General features: G+C 33.8%; 9 protein-coding genes and 4 pseudogenes across 13 annotated transcripts, besides 1 other annotated feature; 9 read left to right on the top strand and 4 right to left on the bottom strand.

Moving 5' to 3' along the window:
- The first annotated feature begins 3669 nt into the window (after nt 1-3669).
- Nucleotides 3670-25429: part of a mobile genetic element that runs on past the window's edge.
- Nucleotides 4759-5151, bottom strand: TVAGG3_0280820 (phage tail repeat-like family; the record flags this gene model as incomplete). Its single annotated transcript, XM_051228860.1, has 1 exon — nt 4759-5151. The coding sequence occupies one exon, from the start codon at nt 5149-5151 to the stop codon at nt 4759-4761; it is 393 nt and encodes a 130-aa protein (XP_051098590.1).
- Nucleotides 10961-11812, bottom strand: TVAGG3_0280830 (protein ubiquitination; the record flags this gene model as incomplete). The annotated part of the gene is made up of 1 exon (XM_001313336.1): nt 10961-11812. One exon carries the CDS (start codon nt 11810-11812, stop codon nt 10961-10963), a length of 852 nt encoding a protein of 283 aa, XP_001313337.1.
- TVAGG3_0280840 (uncharacterized protein) lies at nt 13252-13614 on the top strand (the record flags this gene model as incomplete). Its single annotated transcript, XM_001313337.1, has 1 exon — nt 13252-13614. The coding sequence occupies one exon, from the start codon at nt 13252-13254 to the stop codon at nt 13612-13614; it is 363 nt and encodes a 120-aa protein (XP_001313338.1).
- On the bottom strand, nt 13878-14204 carry TVAGG3_0280850 (uncharacterized protein; the record flags this gene model as incomplete). Its single annotated transcript, XM_001313338.1, has 1 exon — nt 13878-14204. The coding sequence occupies one exon, from the start codon at nt 14202-14204 to the stop codon at nt 13878-13880; it is 327 nt and encodes a 108-aa protein (XP_001313339.1).
- Nucleotides 14894-15518, top strand: TVAGG3_0280860 (phage tail repeat-like family; the record flags this gene model as incomplete). Its single annotated transcript, XM_001287877.2, has 1 exon — nt 14894-15518. A coding segment is annotated over one exon (625 nt), but the record flags the coding sequence as incomplete, so codon positions are not given.
- TVAGG3_0280880 (uncharacterized protein) lies at nt 16051-16614 on the bottom strand (the record flags this gene model as incomplete). The annotated part of the gene is made up of 1 exon (XM_051228861.1): nt 16051-16614. One exon carries the CDS (start codon nt 16612-16614, stop codon nt 16051-16053), a length of 564 nt encoding a protein of 187 aa, XP_051098591.1.
- On the top strand, nt 17028-17429 carry TVAGG3_0280890 (uncharacterized protein; the record flags this gene model as incomplete). Its single annotated transcript, XM_051228862.1, has 1 exon — nt 17028-17429. One exon carries the CDS (start codon nt 17028-17030, stop codon nt 17427-17429), a length of 402 nt encoding a protein of 133 aa, XP_051098592.1.
- On the top strand, nt 17449-17601 carry TVAGG3_0280900 (uncharacterized protein; the record flags this gene model as incomplete). The annotated part of the gene is made up of 1 exon (XM_051228863.1): nt 17449-17601. One exon carries the CDS (start codon nt 17449-17451, stop codon nt 17599-17601), a length of 153 nt encoding a protein of 50 aa, XP_051098593.1.
- Nucleotides 18228-20351, top strand: TVAGG3_0280910 (annotated as a pseudogene). The gene has a single exon. A coding segment is annotated over exon 1 (2124 nt).
- TVAGG3_0280920 lies at nt 20501-21358 on the top strand (annotated as a pseudogene). The gene has a single exon. A coding segment is annotated over exon 1 (858 nt).
- TVAGG3_0280930 (uncharacterized protein) lies at nt 22263-22592 on the top strand (the record flags this gene model as incomplete). The annotated part of the gene is made up of 1 exon (XM_051228864.1): nt 22263-22592. One exon carries the CDS (start codon nt 22263-22265, stop codon nt 22590-22592), a length of 330 nt encoding a protein of 109 aa, XP_051098594.1.
- TVAGG3_0280940 lies at nt 23143-24077 on the top strand (annotated as a pseudogene). The gene has a single exon. A coding segment is annotated over exon 1 (935 nt).
- TVAGG3_0280950 lies at nt 24593-25428 on the top strand (annotated as a pseudogene). Its single transcript has one exon. A coding segment is annotated over exon 1 (836 nt).

Genomic DNA, 25429 nt, shown 5'->3' on the forward strand with positions numbered 1-25429 from the left:
ACCAGAAGAAGAGATGTTAGTAACTTCGGAGGTACTTGCTGGAACTGAGGGGACTGTTATGGTTCTTTAGGTTCCTCTGGTTTGGAATAGGACTGGGCTGGTGGGACGTCGACATTCGTTTGTGTCCTGTGCGAAGGAAGAACTTTTCGCTGTCGGAGGAAGAAACTGTTTCTGTCGGAAGGAAGAACTTTTGCTGTCGTTAGATAAGGAAAATTTTTTCCTGTTGGAAGGAAAAACTTTTTCTGAGATTCGGCACCAAAAAGTCTCAAATTTTCGAAAATTTGAAATGGTTTTCGGACGGACTAACTGAAGAGTTCTTCCTGTCGGACAGCAAAAATTTTTTCTGTCGGAAGAAAATTTTATCCGAGTTGTCCGGGAATATTTCCTAGTGGATGAAGTGACTCGGAATGCCAGAAGGATTGAACGAGGCAATTTACCTAATTTAAAATTAACGACTGCGTAAAGGACTACTTGCGCAGGTCATTTGGAGGCCCAAGGTAAGTTCAACCAGTATTTCTGGAAGGTCTACACTTCAGCTCGAGACTTCGACCGGAATTCCAATTCAAATCCAGAAAACACTCCTTTCGACGACATAAGGGACGCCAAAGAGAAGCTCTTGTTTAAGTTCCTAAACAAACGTCCTTGATGAAAATACCAAACAAAGGAGAACCCCTACCCCATATGAAATTGGAATTCAGTCTGTTCCTTCCTTTCTTCGGGTCAGCCGTTCTAAACTAACCTGTGAAGGCGAATCCAACCGTTCAGTAAACCTTAACGTTTAACTTCACTTTTTTATGTTTTTTGTGAAGTGTCAAAAATAAATTGTTTTCAATGAGTTTTTCTACGATGTTAGAAAAGTGGTTAGGAAACGTGTTAGATCTAAAACATGCTAACATAAACATTATTTTTCAATACTTTTTCAGCACTTTCCGTAGTTTAATATGAAGACAATTCGAGATAAAGTCATAGTACACATGAATAATATGTTGACACACCATTTGTTGTGAACCAAAATGAAAGTCAGAGAAACTGTAGCTAGCGTGGTTCGGTAGAATTTGAAGGATTTAGAACAAAGTCATAAAGGTCCTTACCAATACATAAAAACTATTGTGCTCTTGAACTGAAACTTGCATGAACATAAATTTTGAGGGTCAAACACGTTTCTATAAACTGTCAATCGCTGCGTGGTGGAAGTATAATTTAAATGACCATCTGGTGGTAATGGTCGTTCTGTTAGTAACCGAAGAAATTTGTGCCCAAGAACGTTTGTCTACTTTCCAAAATAAAACTCTGTATCTTTGGAGGGTAATTTCAATCTTTTGAAATGAAACGGTGGAGTTCATCTTGTCATTATTCTAGTGTTCAGATAGTATGTTCCATTAGTAAAGAGTCGTATTTTTCTTGAAATTCCAATAAATTTGTTCATTTGAGTTTGAAAGTCATTTAGAGTTTTCTCAAGATTTTCGTCTGAACGAACTGTAAAGATTCTCATTTCGTCAAATTTGTCTATTTGAAATGACCTTATACTGCCCATGAAAATTACTGCGAAACTAAATGCGTTAGTTCTATTTGAAAACAAACTCTTCTAAATCCTATTGCCTTTGCATCTGAAGGATTTGAAGCCAACGAATTGGATAGTCAACCTGTATGCTCGGGATGAAATTTCTTCATCTGAAATAGTCCTACCAGCATTTGTAAAGATATAGTTTAACGGTTTTGTATCTGCTACTTTTGTTCTTTGTTTTTCAACCTAAGCATTTAATATATGTAAAAATATATTGTTTTAAAATGGTATGCCATATAGCTTCTTGAATTTGTTAAGAAGTATTTGAACGTATTTTCCATCTGTATCTCTAGTGTTTACATAAGCATAGCCGCCTTAGTAAAATATTACTTGTAATTTCCTATAGTTTACGCCCGGTATAAAGTAGAAAGAGTCTTGTTCTTCGCTATAGTAGTAAACTCAAACGTAGTCTTTGCCATAGTCTGTAATTTCAATTGTTTCATCTTCTAGTTCGTCGACAAATTCGAATACATATCTCCAAATTTGCCTTTGTTCTTATTGTTTTCAGAACGAGTGAGTAAGTTTTCAAGTCTATTGTCGTTTCTTATATGGTTTATATGGTCTACAAAAGGTAAATTGTTAGGATTCAGTATAAAATGAGTTGCAATGACAACTGTTTAAGATAGTGTTTTCCACCCATTTCATAATAGCATATCCGTCAATTTCGCTCCCATTCGCTTAAAACTCTTTTTGTCTTTTTGTTTCTGACTTCAAATGACTCACAACAGTGAATTTCATATTTCTCATCTAACAAACAAGTTTCCTTCAACTTGAGGTTCACTAACATCGAAAGGCATGTCCATAAGACGTTCTTCTTCTAACCTCTCTAGTCTGTTTGGATAATTTGCACGTGCTGTTTTCCAAATCCATTTCGTAGCGAAGACCAGCCAGTTTGTCATAGACTTTTATGGGTCTTCCCTTCCTATATTTAAAATTCTTCGAAACTCTCCAACCATATCTTTGCAACTCTGCTTTTATTCTAGCAGATTTTCTATCCATTCTATATGGGGGCATTTTTATAAAAATAAAAAAATATTTTTTTTCTTTACTTTACATAAACCGCTGCTGCCATAAGTCTTTGACGCCAACCATACCAGCTAATGAAGGTTGACTTGGTTTAGTTTCCAAACTAAACTTTGGTTTTGGTTTATCTTCAGTTTTTGGTTTTTCTTCTTCTATCGGTTTTTTCGTCACTTTCGGTTTCTCTGACTTTACTTCACTTGCAGGAACAGTTGTGTCGTCAACATCTTCATAAATATCATATGCCATTGTTTTTGTTTTCCTTTCAACTTTTTGTGTTGTTGTAAAGTTTAGAATATATTTCGACTCTAAGTCAATGAGATGTTCTATAATGAACTGTTGGTCAGTGAAGTAAACTTTTCCATCTGTTGTCTCGAAAGCTCCTTCAGACTTCAATATTTTATTTGTGAGAGTCTGTTTCTTTTTTGAGATACTAGCCGTTCCATTTTTATGAAAAGTGACTTTGTAGTTAGGGTTTGTATTTCCAGACCTGGCACTTTCTATTATTGAATTTTTCTCTTCATCTGTAAGTTCTTTGACAGGTTTTGACAATGGTTCTGAACTTTTTGTTTTGTGGTGTCAAATCTACCGTTTCAACTTCTTCGGTCATTTCATCTCAGTAAAAATTTTAGTTTGGTTTGTTTTCAACTGGTTGTTGTTGTTTTTTAAGTCGGTCTAAAACTTCCTGAGGTATAGGAAGAAACTTGACAAACACGTGGTGTAACTGCTGGAAGCCGACAAATCCATCTTGAACTTATTTGTCTCAATGCTGCATTGTTCATTTCATTCAATCAATAAAAACTTTACATTCCCCACGTTTGAGGCGGTTGAGGTTGGTTATTGTTTACCCACTGTTGTGCATGGTTATATCCTCTGTTAAAGAATCTTTCACCTTGGTTCATATAGTGTCCTGCTTGGTTATAGTAGTCATTTGCTTTGTTATAATAGTTTCCTGCTTGTCTTCCTACATTGTCCATCCATCCTTGAACTTTTCCTCTTGTTTCAGGATTTGGAATAAGATTTGTTGCATCTCGTGCTACATCCCAACCTTTCTGTACAGTTTGTATAATAGGTTGTGCTTTCTCTTTAAGTATACCTAATGTACTCAAAATCTTCTTTCCAATTCCAAATGCACCTCTGGCTATTGTTCCACTGCGGGTAAAAATCTGGATGCAACTCCTGCTAATGCGCCAAATAAACCCATTTCTTATGGGTTAAAAAATGACGAATCCAAACAAGGACCCCTATGTTTCTAAAGCGACAAAGAAAGCACTCATGGTAAAATCTTTAGTTTCAACACCAAATGCTTGGTTTATGGATATCTTGGAAAACATTCCGAGAGTTAGAACAGATGGACCACCATACTGGCTAATATTTGTCGGTCAAAACACAAGATACTGTGAAGCCATACCATTATGGTCCAAAAATATTTTAGATGTGAAAACTGCTTTGACAATATTCGTTGACAAATACCATCCAACAAAACTGACATCTGACTGTGAAAGTTCTTTCAATCAGATGATGTAAAAAACTATCTGCGTTCAAAAAATGTAAACCAATATTTCATTGTCGACCAAAACCATTCTGCTCTTGGTGTCATTGACGGTTGTATAAAAATGTTAAGAGACTTAAACCAACCACAAGGTGGTGAAGCAAATGAAATGTCATATGACGACAAATATAGACACTTCTCCATGGCAAAGATGAGACAGGTTTTAAATATTTACAATAGCCGTAAACAAAAAGTTTGGGAAACCACTCCCCCGAAGAAATGAAAAACAACCCTGACTTAGAGAAAGACTATATATTTAATAATTTAGTCAAAAGAGACAAACAAGAAAGAATGCCGGGCTTCAAACTTCAGAAAGGTGACAAAGTAAAATAGAAATACCTAAACGCGACCCATATGAAAATACTATTGACTATGACAACAATGGGAACCCGACAGGTACTCACATTCGTGTTCGTAAAAATAGAAGAAAGTATACAAGAGAATATTATGAAGTTTTAGGCAAACATGGCAAAATGTACACACTGCAAGCAGAAGATAAAACTACTATTGTCAGACCTCGTTTCAAACTTGTCAAAGTTCAAGGTGGTATACTTTCAAAGACAGTTCCTAACAAATATAAGACAACTCCTGACGAATATGCTAAAGAAGTTGAAAATGACGACTAAGCATTTCTATACCATGCGTAAACTGTTATGTAAGGTGGCATGTATTCTTTACTTTGTCCCGTTGTTTGCGTATATCCTGAAACGCGATGTGTATGGTTTCCTCCTCCCTCAGTGTTACTCCAGTAACAATTTATAGCAAACTTAACGTTGTCTTTAACATCATATCCTTTACCTTTTGTCATTGCTGACCAATCCCAATATCTATGCTTATGCCAACCTGCTTGAGATGTACTTAAATCTATGTAGTGACTGTGTGCAGGTAAATTTTCACCTGAAATCGTTTTACTTCCACCTGTTTCCTTTGAAGAGTTTGCACAATACAAAAACCTGTCGACTATTTGAGTCCAAGTTCCAAAACCAAGTACTACTTCTGGTCTGGTAGAGTTCATTGACGTATAAATAGAGCCTGTAGGATATAATGTTTGAAGTATTTCAGTCTTTAATGTTTGAAGCTCTGTTTTGTCAGCCTTTTTATCTAACATTGCTGGTAGTTCATATGCTTCAAAGTTTCTGGCATGATCTTCGATATTCCTGCAACTGTTATCTAAACTGTTTAGTGTATCTTTTACGCTTGTACTCGGATTCTCTAAAGGTGCACTTGAACCAAGGTCAAAGTTCAGTATTATGTCGTCTGCTCTAACAGTTGTAAAACTTGTATGTGTATGGTTCTTATTTGCTTTCTTCTCTAACTCATCGTTAACATAAGTTTTATCTGCTTTAAGGTCTAAACATCCTGAAACCCATCCTGTATCAGCTTTAGTTTTTAAAATCTTCGATGTCCATTCATGATACCATTCAGCCCTTTCTATAATTTCTTTATCTTTTTCATCCACATATTCCTTATCTGCTTTCTTCTCTAACTTACTAGCCACATATTCCTTATCCGCTTTCTTTTCAAGGCTAACGTTTAAGTCTGTTATTTCAGATATAGAATGTATATGAGTCTTTTTAGAATATTCGTTTTCAGCTCTTGTCACTTCACTTGACATTTTATTGTCAACATATGTTTTGTCTGCTAGTTCAGGATGAGTATGTTCTTTTGTTGCATAAGCATTGTTAGCTCTTTCTTCTTCTTTTGCTATTGCATCGTCTACATATTCTTTGTCAGCTTTGTTGTCAACATCTGCTTTCAAAAGAAGTTCATTTATAGGTTTCTCGTTTAAAGTTCCTTTTGTTGGATTTATACAGACAGTATGGTTCTTATTGTCTTGAAACAGAAACTCATCTGTCATTGGGTTTAATGTCAGTTTTAAGTTTCCTTCTTTCAATGACTCAGATATCTTAGAATAGTTTGAAAAGTTTGTTGTATTCTTATTTAGAGCTTGCATAATGAGTTGTCGGTTGTGTTGTATTTCTCTTATGGAAGCAATATCTTTCGACATTTTTATTCTAGATAAAATATGCTTTCAATAGAAAAAGAAAATTCAAGAGTTGCTACAACTAAACCATTAGATGAACTTTTTACTAATGTCGGTCAAAAGTTTGAGACAGAGACCGTAAAGCATGAAGGCTATCGTTTTGACTACCCATTAAGATGGTTAAGAGACCCATCTGTCACAAAAGCTATTGGCTTTCGTAGAATGAAGTTCATTTCAGAAGCCATACATGGTTTCCCATTTACGGTCGGTTTTGAAGTTCGATATATAACAAAGAAAAACGTATGTATGAGAAATTTGAACAGGGAAAACTTTTACAAGTTAGTTTGCTTAAATTTAGAAACAACTCTTCAAGCTTTTCAAGAAAAAATAAACGATATCTATATCGAATATGCAAACCAGTATAACATTGACGAAGGAGAATACCATCTCGATATTATTTATGACAGGAAAAATGCAACTGTTAAAATCAATAAAATAGAAGACCTTGGAGAAAACGTTTATATTTCTACAAAATAAACAACTTGGCATGGTATAGATTTATGAGGATGTTAAATCAGCCTGCAGCATATCCAGTACACCCGGACTTTTATGAAGTCGAAAACCCTAATGGAACATATGAAAATATTTTCGACCAAGATGCTATTATTGTTCATGCTTCATTTTCTGGCGCCAAAACTCTTTCTTATGCTTGGCAAATGACTTTTACGAAAAACCTACAAAGTTATACGAACCACCAAGTGGAAGTATTTCAGACTTTCAAGTATGGTTTACTACAGATGGAAGAAAAAGAATAATTCCATTATACCATGCGTTTTACTTAGAACTTAGTTTCATATACAACTACTATCGAACGGTAAAAATATAATTTTTTAATACGGTTGAGGTGTTGGATTTGGTTGCCAACTAGACTGTGGTGCAGGTTCAGGCTGTTGTATAACAGGAGCTTGTTCTTCTGGTTCAGGGTCTTTAGGTATAATACCAACAAACTGACCTACTCTTTTACCAATATTTTGACTCCGTTCCAAATTCCTTTTCCGACAGATTTTATTCCATTCCATATACCTCTTCCAACTCTTCTGAAGAAGTTTCCAATACTACTGAAGAAACCCATTTTACTATATGTAAAAATCTAATGTCCACCTAGTCTCTTACGTTTCCTGTTGAGTTCCATAGCATTCTTTAACTGAAGCTCATACATTCTGTTTCTCCTCTGGTAGAAAACATATTCTGGGTCAACTTCTGTGTTCGCGTCATCTGCATAAAGTTGTTTATATCCCACTTCAGGGTTTGTATAAAACTCTTTCCATCTCATATTTGCATATCATGGTGGCAAACCTAACGCAGCGTCATTTGACATGGCAGTTTGCATTTGTACATCTGTTGGCACTTGACCATAGTTTGCCATTGCAGTTTGTATTCTAACTTCATTTGGAATATTCTCTGGGTTTGGTTGTCCAGGTTGCTGTGCATTCGCTAAGTTCTGTGCGTCCATTTAATATTAGATAAAAATATCTCTTACGAGTACATATGCTGAACATTTGCAGGCATTGGTTCATCTTCATATTCTCTGTATTTTCTGCCACGTCAAATAAATAAATGACACAATGGAAAAAACCTAAAACAAGTAGTCCTATTTCAAACCACATTTACTTACTAATAAAATTTCTTTGTTATGACACTTTCTCCGGTTTATAGGACCTCTCTCATATTCTATCTTGTCATATATAAACTCATAGTCATGTATGTCCTCTAACCATCTCATAACAGTTTCCAAACCACTTTTATCGGATGTAAAGTAAAAGCATGGATGGTTATGTAAAACGTCTAAAGTTTCTAAAGAGTCTCTCAAAGTCCAGTCTACTTGGTATTGAAAATCCCATGTGTTATAGAACGGCGGGTCCACTATAAAGAAAACATTTTCTTTGTCTTTTATTTTTCATACAACTCTGTCCAATGACATCTCACAAACTCTATACCCTCAATATATTTTTCTATGTCCTCTTTGAAAACATTTGTATAGTTAAGATATAAAACTTTTGACATAAGTGTTTCAATGTCATGAACTCTTATAGAACCACTATATAATAGTCTAGCAGATATACTATCCCAGTCTATATATTCTGCTTTTTTCAAACCTCTCTCACAATATTTTTGTTATCTAATGGTATACGTTCCATCTTACCTATAGGTATCTTTTCTTTTAACTCTTTCAATATATTGTTTGTATCTGGTATATGTTTGAGACGGTCCATATAGTTGTCGAAGTCATTGCATATAATCTTTGAGTCTGGGAATATTGTATGACATAATGGGATATATAGAAACTTCCACCGAACAAATCTACAAATGTTAGACCATTCGGTAGTTTCTTAAGTTCTCTCAATATAATATCTTTACATCTACTCTTATTTCCAAAGAACGGTAACGGTGGTTTTGTAAAATTCATTATATATATATAATAAAAATGTTTTTCCTGAAAAGTGACAGAAAAGTGACAAAACATGAAAACATATATAATTTGTGAAAAGTGACACATTATATAATGTTTTCGACCCAGAAGAAGGCTTCTTCCCAGAAGCAATGGAGGAAGAAGAAGAGTCCTCCGAATTCACACCAGAAGACTAACAATTTTCCGAATAAAAACTTCATTTATACTAAACATCTTCGGGGCTAGAGGGCACGAAGTGCCTGGAAGCCCCACTACCTTTTTTTTAAATATTGAAAGAAAGAGAATTTCATAAAACAATGAAAAATATGGAAAGAAAGAGAATTTTATTAAACATTGATAAATATATATATATAAAAGAATGTAATAAAACATTGATAAATATAAAAAGAAAGAGAATGCTATCAAACAATGATAAATATTGAAAGAAAGAGAATTTCATAAAACAATGATAAATATGAAGAGAAAGAGAATTTCATAAAACAATGATAAATATAAAAAGAAAAATAATAATATAAAATAATGATAAATATGAAAAGAAAGAGAACTTGATAAAATAATGAGATATATGATAAGAAAGAGAATAAGTTTCATGTTAACATCAGCACCATGCTCAACTAAGAATTGGACAATTTCTATTGAATTAGCTTTGATGGCAATACTAAGAGGGCATTCATTAATATCAAGAGAATTTCATAAAACAATGATAAATATAAAAAGAAAAATAATAATATAAAATAATGATAAATATGAAAAGAAAGAGAATGTAATAAAACATTGATAAATATTGAAAGAAAGAGAATAAGTTTCATGTTAACATCAGCACCATGCTCAACTAAGAATTGGATAATTTCTATTGAATTAGCTTTGATGGCAATACTAAGAGGGCACTCATTAATATCAAGAGAATTTCATAAAACAATGATAAATATGAAAAGAAAGAGAATTTTATAAAACATTGATAAATATGAAAAGAAAGAGAATTCCGTAAAACAATGATAAATAGGAAAAGAAAGAGAATGCTAAAAAACAATGTTTAATATGAAAAGAAAGAGAATGTAATAAAACATTGATAAATATGGAAAGAAAGAGAATTTTATAAAACATTGATAAATATATATATATAAAAGAATGTAATAAAACATTGATAAATATAAAAAGAAAGAGAATGTAATAAAACATTGATAAATATGGAAAGAAAGAGAATTTTATAAAACATTGATAAATATATATATATAAAAGAATGTAATAAAACATTGATAAATATAAAAAGAAAGAGAATGCTATCAAACAATGATAAATATTGAAAGAAAGAGAATTTCATAAAACAATGATAAATATGAAGAGAAAGAGAATTTCATAAAACAATGATAAATATAAAAAGAAAAATAATAATATAAAATAATGATAAATATGAAAAGAAAGAGAACTTGATAAAACAATGAGATATATGATAAGAAAGAGAATAAGTTTCATGTTAACATCAGCACCATGCTCAACTAAGAATTGGACAATTTCTATTGAATTAGCTTTGATGGCAATACTAAGAGGGCATTCATTAATATCAAGAGAATTTCATAAAATAATGATAAATATGAAAAGAAAGAGAATTTGATAAAATAATGAGATATATGATAAGAAAGAGGATAAGTTTCATGTTAACATCAGCACCATGCTCAACTAAGAATTGGATAATTTCTATTGAATCAGCTTTGATGGCAATACTAAGAGGGCATTCATTAATATCAAGAGAATTTCATAAAATAATGATAAATATGAAAAGAAAGAGAACTTGATAAAACAATGAGATATATGATAAGAAAGAGAATAAGTTTCATGTTAACATCAGCACCATGCTCAACTAAGAATTGGACAATTTCTATTGAATTAGCTTTGATGGCAATACTAAGAGGGCATTCATTAATATCAAGAGAATTTCATAAAATAATGATAAATATGAAAAGAAAGAGAATTTGATAAAATAATGAGATATATGATAAGAAAGAGAATAAGTTTCATGTTAACATCAGCACCATGCTCAACTAAGAATTGGATAATTTCTATTGAATCAGCTTTGATGGCAATACTAAGAGGGCATTCATTAATATCAAGAGAATTTCATAAAACAATGATAAATATGAAAAGAAAGAGAATTTGATAAAATAATGAGATATATGATAAGAAAGAGAATAAGTTTCATGTTAACATCAGCACCATGCTCAACTAAGAATTGGATAATTTCTATTGAATTAGCTTTGATGGCAATACTAAGAGGGCATTCATTAATATCAAGAGAATTTCATAAAACAATGATAAATATGAAAAGAAAGAGAATTTTATAAAACATTGATAAATATGAAAAGAAAGAGAATTTTATAAAACATTGATAAATATGAAAAGAAAGAGAATATAATTTTTGTTGATTTTTCCTCCATTAGAGAGTAAATAAGACGCAACATCATAATTTCCGAAATGCATACTTTCTGCTATTGAATCAAAAGTTTGTCCAAAATTAGATTTAAGATACTCGGCAATTTCATAGTTTCGATAATCCAATGCTGTATTAATCATGTTATCAAATGATTTACCATCTTCTATCATTTGCATAAAAATGTTATTATTTCCGCCTTGAACAGCATATTCTTCGGAGTGTTTAGTGTATTTAGCTCCTAAATTTTTCAAGTAATTGAAACACAATTCTGATCCATATTTAATTGCACAATCAAGTGATGTGATTTGATAATCTATTTTCTTAATAATATCAAGATTTGGGAATTTACTCTTAAGATCATTAACTTTATCCCATGCAATATAGTATAAAGGAGATTCTGTTGAATACAAATTCAAAATTTCTTCTTCTTTCATTTCAGGTTCAAAGTTTTCAAAATCGAAACCTTTATAATATAATAATGTTGCTAATCTCTCATTTTCAGGTTTGATGATGCATGAAAATTCGTTTAATATCTTTTTGTAAAGTTCTGTGAATAATTTAATATTTTTAACACGAATTTTTGAAATAACATCAATCAAATAAAGTGCCATTTGGAGAGTTATTTTGTAAGTTGTTATTAATTCGATAATTTGTGAAGATATTTGTAAAATATTATTGGGATTAACCACCCAAATGATTTTGGTTGCTTGATCTGGGTACTCGAATACTTTAATTGGTTTAAGGTCACTGTAAATGCACCAATTTTCATTTTTTGGCTGCTCTGAACTTGACATGCTTTGTAAAAATTTTGGTTGTGTCACTTTTGGCATAAATTATGTGATCTCACGCACAAAATGTGGTCTTAGCCTACTCTTTATGGTTTTAGGATAGATATCTGATGTAGATATATAATCGGCTTTAATAGTAAAGGAGAGTTTCTAGTTTTATATCATAAAGGTATTCAAAAAAAAAGTATAATCCTTTTATGCAATTTCAACGGTTCTATAGAAAATGAAAAAAAAGAGAACGCAAAAAAATTGCAACTTTTTTTAGGAACAAAAAGAATATAAAAAAAGGTAGTGGGGCTTCCAGGCGCGTTGCGCCCTCTAGCCCTGAAGATGTTTAGTATAAATGAAGTTTTTATTCGGAAAATTGTTAGTCTTCTGGGTCGAAAACATTATATAATGTGTCACTTTTCACAAATTATATATGTTTTCATGTTTTGTCACTTTTCTGTCACTTTTCAGGAAAAAACATTTTTATTATTATATATAAATGAATTTTACAAAACCACCGTTACCGTTCTTTGGAAATAAGAGTAAATGTAAAGATATTATATTGAGAGAACTTAAGAAACTACCGAATGGTCTAACATTTGTAGATTTGTTCGGTGGAAGTTTCTATATATCCCATTTATGTCATACAATATTCCCAGACTCAACGATTATATGCAATGACTTCGACAACTATATGGACCGTCTCAAACATATACCAGATACAAACAATATATTGAAAGAGTTAAAAGAAAAGATACCTATAGGTAAGATGGAACGTATACCATTAGATAACAAAAATATTGTGAGAGAGGTTTTGAAAAAAGCAGAATATATAGACTGGGATAGTATATCTGCTAGACTATTATATAGTGGTTCTATAAGAGTTCATGACATTGAAACACTTATGTCAAAAGTTTTATATCTTAACTATACAAATGTTTTCAAAGAGGACATAGAAAAATATATTGAGGGTATAGAGTTTGTGAGATGTCATTGGACAGAGTTGTATGAAAAATATAAAGACAAGGAAAATGTTTTCTTTATAGTGGACCCGCCGTTCTATAACACATGGGATTTTCAATACCAAGTAGACTGGACTTTGAGAGACTCTTTAGAAACTTTAGACGTTTTACATAACCATCCATGCTTTTACTTTACATCCGATAAAAGTGGTTTGGAAACTGTTATGAGATGGTTAGAGGACATACATGACTATGAGTTTATATATGACAAGATAGAATATGAGAGAGGTCCTATAAACCGGAGAAAGTGTCATAACAAAGAAATTTTATTAGTAAGTAAATGTGGTTTGAAATAGGACTACTTGTTTTAGGTTTTTTCCATTGTGTCATTTATTTATTTGACGTGGCAGAAAAGTACAGAGAATATGAAGATGAACCAATGCCTGCAAATGTTCAGCATATGTACTCGTAAGAGATATTTTTATCTAATATTAAATGGACGCACAGAACTTAGCGAATGCACAGCAACCTGGACAACCAAACCCAGAGAATATTCCAAATGAAGTTAGAATACAAACTGCAATGGCAAACTATGGTCAAGTGCCAACAGATGTACAAATGCAAACTGCCATGTCAAATGACGCTGCGTTAGGTTTGCCACCATGGTATGCAAATATGAGATGGAAAGAGTTTTATACAAACCCTGAAGTGGGATATAAACAACTTTATGCAGATGACGCGAACACAGGAGTTGACCCAGAATATGTTTTCTACCAGAGGAGAAACAGAATGTATGAGCTCCAGTTAAAGAATGCTATGGAACTCAACAGGAAACGCAAAAGACTAGGCGGACATTAGATTTTTACACGTAGTAAATGGGTTTCTTCAGTAGTATTGGAAACTTCTTCAGAAGAGTTGGAAGAGGTATATGGAATGGAATAAAATCTGTCGGAAAAGGAATTTGGAACGGAGTCAAAATATTGGTAAAAGAGTAGGTCAGTTTGTTGGTATTATACCTAAAGACCCTGAACCAGAAGAACAAGCTCCTGTTATACAACAGCCTGAACCTGCACCACAGTCTAGTTGGCAACCAAATCCAACACCTCAACCGTATTAAAAAATTATATTTTTACCGTTCGATAGTAGTTGTATATGAAACTAAGTTCTAAGTAAAACGCATGGTATAATGGAATTATTCTTTTTCTTCCATCTGTAGTAAACCATACTTGAAAGTCTGAAATACTTCCACTTGGTGGTTCGTATAACTTTGTAGGTTTTTCGTAAAAGTCATTTGCCAAGCATAAGAAAGAGTTTTGGGCGCCAGAAAATGAAGCATGAACAATAATAGCATCTTGGTCGAAAATATTTTCATATGTTCCATTAGGGTTTTCGACTTCATAAAAGTCCGGGTGTACTGGATATGCTGCAGGCTGATTTAACATCCTCATAAATCTATACCATGCCAAGTTGTATATTTTGTAGAAATATAAACGTTTTCTCCAAGGTCTTCTATTTTATTGATTTTAACAGTTGCATTTTTCCTGTCATAAATAATATCGAGATGGTATTCTCCTTCGTCAATGTTATACTGGTTTGCATATTCGATATAGATATCGTTTATTTTTTCTTGAAAAGCTTGAAGAGTTGTTTCTAAATTTATAAGCAAACTAACTTGTAAAAGTTTTCCCTGTTCAAATTTCTCATACATACGTTTTTCTTTGTTATAGTATCGAACTTCAAAACCGACCGTAAATGGGAAACCATGTATGGCTTCTGAAATGAACTTCATTCTACGAAAGCCAATAGCTTTTGTGACAGATGGGTCTCTTAACCATCTTAATGGGTAGTCAAAACGATAGCCTTCATGCTTTACGGTCTCTGTCTCAAACTTTTGACCGACATTAGTAAAAAGTTCATCTAATGGTTTAGTTGTAGCAACTCTTGAATTTTCTTTTTCTATTGAAAGCATATTTTATCTAGAATAAAAATGTCGAAAGATATTGCTTCCATAAGAGAAATACAACACAACCGACAACTCATTATGCAAGCTCTAAATAAGAATACAACAAACTTTTCAAACTATTCTAAGATATCTGAGTCATTGAAAGAAGGAAACTTAAAACTGACATTAAACCCAATGACAGATGAGTTTCTGTTTCAAGACAATAAGAACCATACTGTCTGTATAAATCCAACAAAAGGAACTTTAAACGAGAAACCTATAAATGAACTTCTTTTGAAAGCAGATGTTGACAACAAAGCTGACAAAGAATATGTAGACGATGCAATAGCAAAAGAAGAAGAAAGAGCTAACAATGCTTATGCAACAAAAGAACATACTCATCCTGAACTAGCAGACAAAACATATGTTGACAATAAAATGTCAAGTGAAGTGACAAGAGCTGAAAACGAATATTCTAAAAAGACTCATATACATTATATTAACCAAATACCAAGTCTTAAGGAAACATTAGAGACAAAAGCAGATAAGACTCATACACATTCTATATCTGATATTACAAACTTACAAGAAACCTTAAACAGGAAAAGTGACGTTGGACATACACATACCATTGCAAATATTACAAACTTACAAGAAACCTTAAACACTAAAGCAAATAAGACTCATACACATTCTATATCTGATATTACAAACTTACAAGAAACCTTAAACACTAAAGCAAATAAGACTCATACACATACAAGTTTTACAACTTTTACAGCAGATGATATTACACTAAACACAACCTTGCCAAGTAAAGGTCCAACAATACCACCGGCAACAAGTCTTGTAGATACTTTGATATCTAATGACAATAGTATTATGCATCTAAGACAGGAACTCAATGTGCTTAAACAAATTTTGCCGAATCTTATTTACCCGGTTGGCTCATTATATGTTTCAATGAACTCTACCAGACCAGAAGTAGTACTTGGTTTTGGAACTTGGACTCAAATAGTCGACAGGTTTTTGTATTGTGCAAACTCTTCAAAGGAAACAGGTGGAAGTAAAACGATTTCAGGTGCAAATTTACCTGCACACAGTCACTACATAGATTTAAGTACATCTCAAGCAGGTTGGCATAGTCATAGATATATTGGTTGGTCAGGAATGACAAAAGGTAAAGGATATGATGTTAAAGACGACGTTAAGTTTGCTATAAATGGTTACTGGAGTGACACTCAGGGAGATGGAAACCAGACACATTTCGTTTCAGGATATACACAAACAACGGGACAAAGTAAAGACTACATGCCACCTTACATGACAGTTTACGCATGGTATAGAAATGCTTAGTCGTCATTTTCAACTTCTTTAGCATATTCGTCAGGAGTTGTCTTATATTTGTTAGGAACTGTCTTTGAAAGTATACCACCTTGAACTTTGACAAGTTTGAAACGAGGTCTGACAATAGTAGTTTTATCTTCTGCTTGCAGTGTGTACATTTTGCCATGTTTGCCTAAAACTTCATAATATTCTCTTGTATACTTTCTTCTATTTTTACGAACACGAATGTGAGTACCTGTCGGGTTCCCATTGTTGTCATAGTCAATAGTATTTTCATATGGGTCGCGTTTAGGTATTTCTATTTTTACTTTGTCACCTTTCTGAAGTTTGAAGCCCGGCATTCTTTCTTGTTTGTCTCTTTTGACTAAATTATTAAATATATAGTCTTTCTCTAAGTCAGGGTTGTTTTTCATTTCTTCGGGGGAGTGGTTTCCCAAACCTTTTTGTTTACGGTTATTGTAAATATTTAAAACTTGTCTCATCTTTGCCATGGAGAAGTGTCTATATTTGTCGTCATATGACATTTCATTTGCTTCACCACCTTGTGGTTGGTTTAAGTCTCTTAACATTTTTATACAACCGTCAATGACACCAAGAGCAGAATGGTTTTGGTCGACAATGAAATATTGGTTTACATTTTTTGAACGCAGATAGTTTTTTACATCATCTGATTTGAAAGAACTTTCACAGTCAGATGTCAGTTTTGTTGGATGGTATTTGTCAACGAATATTGTCAAAGCAGTTTTCACATCTAAAATATTTTTGGACCATAATGGTATGGCTTCACAGTATCTTGTGTTTTGACCAACAAATATTAACCAGTATGGAGGTCCATCTTCTCTATACCTCGGAATGTTTTCCAAGATATCCATAAACCAAGCATTTGGTGTTGAACTAAAGATTTTTATCATGAGTGCTTTCTTTGTCGCTTTAGAAACATAGGGGTCCTTGTTCGGATTCGTCATTTTTTACCCTATAAGAAATGGGTTTATTTGGCGCATTAGCAGGAGTTGCATCCAGATTTTTACCCGCAGTGGGAACAATAGCCAGAGGTGCATTTGGAATTGGAAAGAAGATTTTGAGTACATTAGGTATACTTAAAGAGAAAGCACAACCTATTATACAAATTGTACAGAAAGGTTGGGATGTAGCACGAGATGCAACAAATCTTATTCCAAATCCTGAAACAAGAGGAAAAGTTCAAGGATGGATGGACAATGTAGGAAGACAAGCAGGAAACTATTATAACAAAGCAAATGACTACTATAACCAAGCAGGACACTATATGGACCAAGGTGAAAGATTCTTTAACAGAGGATATAACCATGCACAACAGTGGGTAAACAATAACCAACCTCAACCGCCTCAAACGTGGGGAATGTAAATTTTTTTACTGAGATGAAATGAACAATGCAGCATTGAGACAAATGAGTTCAAGATGGATTTGTCGGCTTCCAGCAGTTACACCACGTATTTGTAAAGTTCTTCCTATACCTCAGGAAGTTTTAGACCGACTTAAAAAACCTAAACAACCAGTTGAAAACAAACCAAACTAAAATTTTTTACTGAGATGAAATGACCGAAGAAGTTGAAACGGTAGATTTGACACCACAAACAAAAAGTTCAGAACCATTGTCAAAACCTGTCAAAGAACTTACAGATGAAGAGAAAAATTCAATAATAGAAAGTGCCAGGTCTGGAAATACAAACCCTAACTATAAAGTCACTTTTCATAGAAATGGAACGGCTAGTATCTCAAAAAAGAAACAGACTCTCACAAATAAAATATTGAAGTCTGAAGGAGCTTTCGAGACAAAGATGGAAAAGTTTACTTCACTGACCAACAGTTCATTATAGAACATCTCATTGCTTAGAGTCGAAATATTCTAAACTTTACAACAAATACAAAAAGTTGAAAGGAAAACAAAAACAATGGCATATGATATTTATGAAGATGTTGACGACACAACTGTTCCTGCAAGTGAAGTAAAGTCAGAGAACCGAAAAGTGACGAAAAACTGATAGAAGAAGATAAACAAAACCAAAGTTTAGTTTCCAAACTAAACCAAGTCAACCTTCATTAGCTGGTATGGGTTGGCGTCAAAGACTTATGGCAGCAGGCGGTTATGTAAAGTAAAGAAAAAAAATATTTTTTTATTTTTTAAAAATGCCCCATATAGATATGGATAGAAAGTCTGCTAGAATAAAAGCAGAGTTACAAAGATATGGTTGGAGAGTTTCGAAGAATTTTAAATATAGGAAGGGAAGACCCATAAAAGTCTATGACAAATTGTCTGTCTTCGCTACGAAATGGATTTGGAAACAGCACGTGCAAATTATCCAAACAGACTAGAGAGGTTAGAAGAAGAAGTCTTATGGACATGCCTTTCGATGTTAGTGAACTCAAGTTGAAGGACACGACGGCTTTGCCAGATTCTACTGGAAACATGACGAACAATTGCATCCTTTGAGAAGGAAAAAGGAAAAGGTGAAGACACACATGCTCCATGGAAAGAACAAATATGCATATGAAAAGTATCGTGAAGTTAGAAGTCAAATTACATCTGGTCGAACCTTTACAGTAAACTTTGACGAAGGAAAGAACAAAGAAGGCTTCATGGGAGTACTTGCTGCAATTCAAGACGGAAATAAGAAAGGACACACCTGAGATTGACCATAAAGATTTGGATGGTCACATTTACTATGCACATGGCAATGAACAACACCGCAAAACTTCTTGACGCTTTCAGACTACAAAGAGAGAACAAATGGTTGACTCCGACTCAGACATTTTGAATGCAATTGAAGGAATTGCAAGTGTCAAGTTCGAATGGTACCAACCTAACCCTCAAGCAGTCAGACAACATGCTGGATACTTCCGTTCATAAATAAGTCTGACATTGACTTGACAAGGTATGGAATTTACAATTCAATTGAAAATTGTCAATGAACCTTGTATTCTTACATGTCTCAGGAACTCTGGTCTTGTTACAGATGAGAAGATGAAGTATCTTGAGTCATGTGTGAAGACAAGGTACATTCTCAGAGGTCAATTGGCAAAAATTGCACCGTTGGCAAATGTCAATATCCGAGTCAACATACCTACAGCTAAAGGTTCTTCACATGACGACTATGTTGTTGACAAAGACTTACCATGGTTGAAGATTGTAATTGTCCACAACCACTTCATGTTTGAACGAAAGTCTTACAAACCCATTCTTTGGTAAAAGTAAGTGCAACATTGTCAGAGCTGTAAACATTCTTTTCGAGAAAGGTTTGTTGGAACAACTCCAGATGACAAGCTTACAGAAAGTTTGTACCAAAAGACGAAACAAACTTTTCATTGTTAGCAAGACCAAAAGTTGTTCCAGACAAAGTTCTAGTACAAAAGAAGTACACAGTTCCACAAGGAGTTGGTATGTTCGGATACCAACCTGAACCAGAAGAACTTCCAATGAGGTTGCAAGAACTTCAAGATGCTATAAACAAACTTCCATTGAGACATCCAATTGAAGTCAAATTGTATTGGAGAGCATCTGAGTTAGGTCAGAAGGTTTTATATGAAACAGGTTGCTTCGACGATGTTTATGAGATAATAGGAGAAGTTTCTCAGAAGATAAGAGACTCACTTGAATTTCCACAAACTGGACCAATTGGTTGCGACAAGTTCGACTCAGATGAAAAGATATACTATGTCGACCTTAAGGCTGCATACATGAGGTTTGTCCAATATATTCCGACTGGAATTCCAAACGAAGATGGTGAGTTCCCGGGAAGGAACTATACAGTTGGAAAAGTCATACAACAACTGTATGATATTAGGAAAGCTTCAAACCCCAAACATGCAATGACACTCAAATTGTTTATGAATTCGACATGGGGATATTCCATTAAGAAACCTCAAGAGATGAAGAGTAAACATTATGAGAAGGTCGACAACTTTGTTGAAAGGTTTTCTCCTTTTGTTTTGAAGTACGAATTCACTCAAGGTCAAAGTGGCTTAGTAACCACATTAAAACCTATTGTCGAACATTGGTCTTACCCTCAGTTCGCAAAAGCAGTCCTTGACGAGTACAACAAATTCTTCTCCGAAGTCAAATCGAAAGTCAAGGTTTACTATGAGAACATTGACGCACTCATGACGAACGAAGAAGGATACAACAAACTCATTGAAATGGGAATGGTCGGTGAAAAGATGGGCTGTTTTAAGCTAGATAAGGTATTTTCCGAAGTTCATGTAATATCGAAAAGGAAATATTGGGGTATACTTGAAGAGGGCACAGAAATAAAACATTGCATGAAGTAAAAGTTTATTTTTAAAAAAGTGACATTTTTTAAATTTTATTTGAACTGTACGCTGAGTTTGTTGGAGAAGACCGTTGGGAAACTTGTTTGTTAGATGAGAAATATGAAATGGCATACCATTTTAAAACAATATATTTTTACATATATTAAATGCTTCAGGTTGAAAAACAAAGAACAAAAGTAGCAGATACAAAACCGTTAGACTATATCTTTACAAATGCTGGTAGGACTATTTCAGATGAAGAAATTTCATCCCGAGCATACAGGTTTGACTATCCAATTTGTTGGCTTCAAAGTCCTTCAGATGCAAAGGCAATAGGATTTCGAAGAGTTTTGTTTTCAAATAGAACTAACGCATTTATGTTCGCAGTATATTTTCATGGGCAGTATAAAGGTTCTGATGGTCTAATAGACAAATTTGACGAAATGAGAATCTTTACAGTTCGTTCAGACGAAAGTCTTGAGAAAACTCTAAATGACTTTCAAACTCAAATGAACAAATATTATTGGGAATTTCAAAAAAAATACGACTCTTTACTAAATGGAACATACTATCTGAAACTAGAATATGACAAGATGAACTCCACCGTTTCATTTCAAAAGATTGAAATTAACCCTCCAAGAGATACAGAGTTTTTATTTTGGGAAGTAGACAAACGTTCTTGGGCACAATTTCTTCGGTTACTAAACCAGAACGAACCATTACCACCAGATGGTCCATTTAGATTTTACTTCCACCAGCAGATTTGATGGTTTATAGAAACGTGTTTGACCTCAAAATGTTATGTGTCATGCAAGTTTCAGTTCAAGCAACAATAGTTTTCTATGTATTGGTAGGACTTTTATGACTTTGCTTCTAAATTCTACGAACCATCTAGTAACAGTTTCTCTGACTTTCAAGTTTGGTTCACAACAAATGGTGTGCAACATATTATTCCATTGTACTATGACTTTTATCTCGAATTGTCTTTCATATATAACTACGGAAAAGTGCTGAAAAAGTATTGAATGTGAAGATATTAGAAAATAACATTTTTTCTAACATCGTAGAAAACTCATGAAAACAATTTATTTTTGACACTTTCACAAAAAACATTAAAAAAGTGAGTTAAAATGAGATGTTTACTGAACTGGCTGAAATGTCGCCTTCTGTAGTTATGTAGAATGGTTGACCAGAGAAGTGAAGGAGACCCTTGAGAATTTGGTTCATTCTTGGGAAAGGGTTCTCTCTGTTTGGAAGTAGTATCCAAGGACGCTTGGCAAAGAAACTTTATAATGGCTTCCTTCTTTGCTTGCTTTATGTCGTCGTAGGCTGTCCCGTCTGGTATTTGAATTGGAATTCAGTCGAAGTCTCGAGATTCAAGGCAGCCCTTCCCGTTATCCAACCGTTAACAAGCTTGCCTTTTACATTCTGCCTGAGGAAGTCTTTAACAAGCTCGTTAATTTCAATTAGGTAAATTGGCCTCGTCGGTAGGTTCGACCTCGACCATTGCTACTGTCAGAAAAAGTACTGCTACTGTCAGAAAAAGTACTGCTACTCTGTCAGTAAAAGTACTGCTACTGTCAGTAAAAGTACTGCTACTGTCAGTAAAAGTACTGCTAGTAGCAGTAAAACTGCTGCTACTGTCAGTAAAAAGGAAAATTTGAGAGGGTTTTCGACGATAAAGTACTGCTACTGTCAGTAAAAGTACTGCTACTGTCAGAAAAAATACTGCTACTGTCAGTAAAAGTACTGCTACTGTCAGAAAAAGTACTGCTACTGTCAGAAAAAGTACTGCTACTGTCAGAAAAAGTACTGCTACTGTCAGAAAAAGTACTGCTACTGTCAGTAAAAGTACTGCTACTGTCAGTAAAAGTACTGCTAGTAGCAGAGATTTTTATCGTTGTGGTCCGACGGTTAAGCCACAAACGAATGTCCGACGTCCCACCAACCGAGTCCATTCCCAAACCAGAGGAACCTAAAGAACCACAACAGTCTCCTCAGTTCCAGCAAGTACCTCCGAATTACTACCAATTTCCACCTCAAGGTTACTACCCACCACAAGGCTTCCCGAACTACCCTCCTCAGCCTATGCCTTACTTCCCCAACCCTTGGATGTTCCAGCAAGCTCCACCCCCACAATTCCAATTCCAATCTCAGTCCAAGAGAGACCAAGACTTCGAAGAAGGTCTGAACCGCTTACGCAAAGAGTATGCTACAGCTCCAATTGAGAGAAAGTTGTTCCCGGACCAAAAAATATAATTTAGGTGAAGAGGTGAGATTTCACCTCTTTTTTCACCTGTTTTTTCACCCTCTTGAATTTTCATGAATTTTATATATTAATGTTTTCGTTAAGCCACTTTGTGCCGTCAGTCAGTCAGTCAGTTTAGGAAAGACTTTAGAAAGTTGTTGGAAAATAAGTCCTGGGAAGAGTATTATAAGGCATTTTGTGAAGAATATAGCAACAGTCTGAATTCAGACGGTTGCTTTTTATACAAAATTCATGCAGGAAATTCTTGAGTTTTGGTTGAAAGAATACGATGGAGCCAAAAGTGGCTCGACCTAAAAACAAGCATTTTATGAGCTTACAAAGGGTGTTATAAATGAATTCAAAGGTATTTACATACATCCTGACCTCGTTCATTTTGTTGCTGAATTCAGCAAAAATATAATTTAGGTGAAGAGGTGAGATTTCACCTCTTTTTTCACCTGTTTTTTCACCCTCATGAATTTTCATGAATTTCCTTAAGATAGAAAAAATAAAGTTAGTTTTATTTTTATTTATTTTTTTATTTTGTATGTAAGAACAGAAATGTCAACAATCGGCACAACAACAATTCAAACAACAGCACCAAACTCGTTAGTCATGAATCCAACATCTATGTTAGTAGAAATGAAAAGCTTCATTCCTTCTTCATTTACTTTCGAAACAGAAATCCAGAAGATAAAGCAGGAACTTTTAACAAGTAATTTAGACTGTACCGCACGGGATGAAACAAATGAACAGTATCTTTATGAAATGGAGGACCTCATCGACCATTTGCCTAAACTACCTGAAATTCAGCAGCAAAAACTAACTATTCCTGAATTCGATGAAATTGAAGTGAAACCAACTGACTCAGTAGAAATAAAGAAGTTCATACGAAAGGTAAATTATGAATTCCTTGGTTTTCATTGCAACCATAAAGTTATGGACAAAGATTGCGACATGTTATATAAGAAATCTCTGACATATATAAATCTGGGGAGTTTAAGACATACGACAACTTTGTTTCATTAGCTGCAAAATGTGTATGGCAGATAAGAGATAAAGATAGAAGAGGTAAGGTATGGAATGAACAGATAAAACCAACTGCTTCAGATTTAAAGAAAACCATTGACGCCTTGGTTGTTTTAGCAGGTAAGGTTTCAGAATATAACGCAAAAATGAACCCGCAATGTTCTAAATGTAAAGCAGCAATGAGGAAATATAACTACTCCGTCAAAGAGATAGAACGTATGAGAAACGACTATGCAGATTTAAAGAAAGAAGCAGAGAAGCCGGTAGAAGATAAAATGAACATGTTAGAATTTCTGAACAAAAACTATCCAACTGCTGACGATTTCCTTCTATCTGATGTCAAGAAGAAGTATAAAGAAACCTTCGGCATTGTTAAAACATTCGATGTACTAAAAGAAGAAATAGAAGCTACAAAACTGTTTAGGATTTCAAATATACATCGTACAATTCATGTAAAACGCTTGTGAAAAAAAGAGGTGAAAAATTAGGTGAAAAAATAGGTGAAATCTCACCTCTTCACCTAAAATATATTTTTATTGAATTCAGCAACAAAATTCTGAGTAAAATAATTTTTAGGGCATGTGTCAAACCGTTGAGTTTTCACAAAATTCCAAAAATAACGTTTACCATGTGAAACGTTTATAAAATAACTGGGGTGAAAAAAAAGGTGAAAAAAGAGGTGAAATCTCACCTCTTCACCTAAACATTATTTTTATTGAATTCAGCACAAAAATCATGAATTTCCTCATATGATTGCTTCCCTCGGAAAACCGAGGGAAGAGATTCCGTACGAAAATCGCAAGAATTGGCTCCTGGTTTGAAAGGATATTATGTACAAGACTTCTTGTAAATGCTGTTGCAATGTGGGCTTCACCTAAAATATATTTTTATTGAATTCAGCACAAAAATCATGAATTTCATAAGATAGAATAAAGTTAGTTTTATTTTTATTTATTTTTTTATTTTGTATGTAAAGACAGTAATGTCAACAACAGAGAACACAACAACAGTTATAGTCCATGAAGCTATAAATGAAGAATATGAGTAACATACAGTTTAACAAACAACTCCGTCTCATTTGTTCGGTCAAAGACGATATGTACCAAATGCAAAGTATTTTGACAGCATGTTATGCTCCAGATACTAAGCTTCCTAAAGACTGGTTTAGGAACCAAAGCACACAAGAACTTTTGAGCGAAGCACAGCGAGACATACTTTTTTCTGAAAACAGTGAAGAACAGCGAGTAGGTAAAAAACCCCAGTCGCAAAACTCTATGAAAATCGTGAAAAATTGCCAAACGGTTTGAGAGGATATTATGTACATAGACTTCTTGTAAATGCTGTTGCAATGTGGGCTTCGCCTCGTTATGCTTGGTATATTTACAGACTTCTTGACGAAATTCATAGACAAGAACGTGAAGAGATGGAAAACAAGCTTGAAGCAAAAGACAAAAGCATTCAGAAAAGAATACCACGTTCGTACCAAAAGGAAAGGAAAAGAACTATAAGTATATGATTTATACTGAAGAGTTGGAAAATGAAGAAGATAAAGATATGGTTATGTTGCATTTAGTCAGAAGAAACAACAAAAGCTTTACGACCTTGCTAAGATTTACAAAATCTGACAGAAATTGGTTCTATCGCGAAAAACTTACCGATTTCAATGACCCAAATGAAGATGTGAAACAAATAGTTCAAGATACGTTACCTCAAACACACTATGATATGAAGGTTGTACAATTTTACCTTCAAAGAAGATTTGCCATTGTTAAAGGAAAAAATAACAGAGTATTTTGACAACTTCAAACAAGTAGGTAGA

Source organism: Trichomonas vaginalis, chromosome V (assembly GCF_026262505.1).
Source record: "Trichomonas vaginalis G3 chromosome V, whole genome shotgun sequence".
NCBI classification, from domain to species: domain Eukaryota; phylum Parabasalia; order Trichomonadida; family Trichomonadidae; genus Trichomonas; species Trichomonas vaginalis.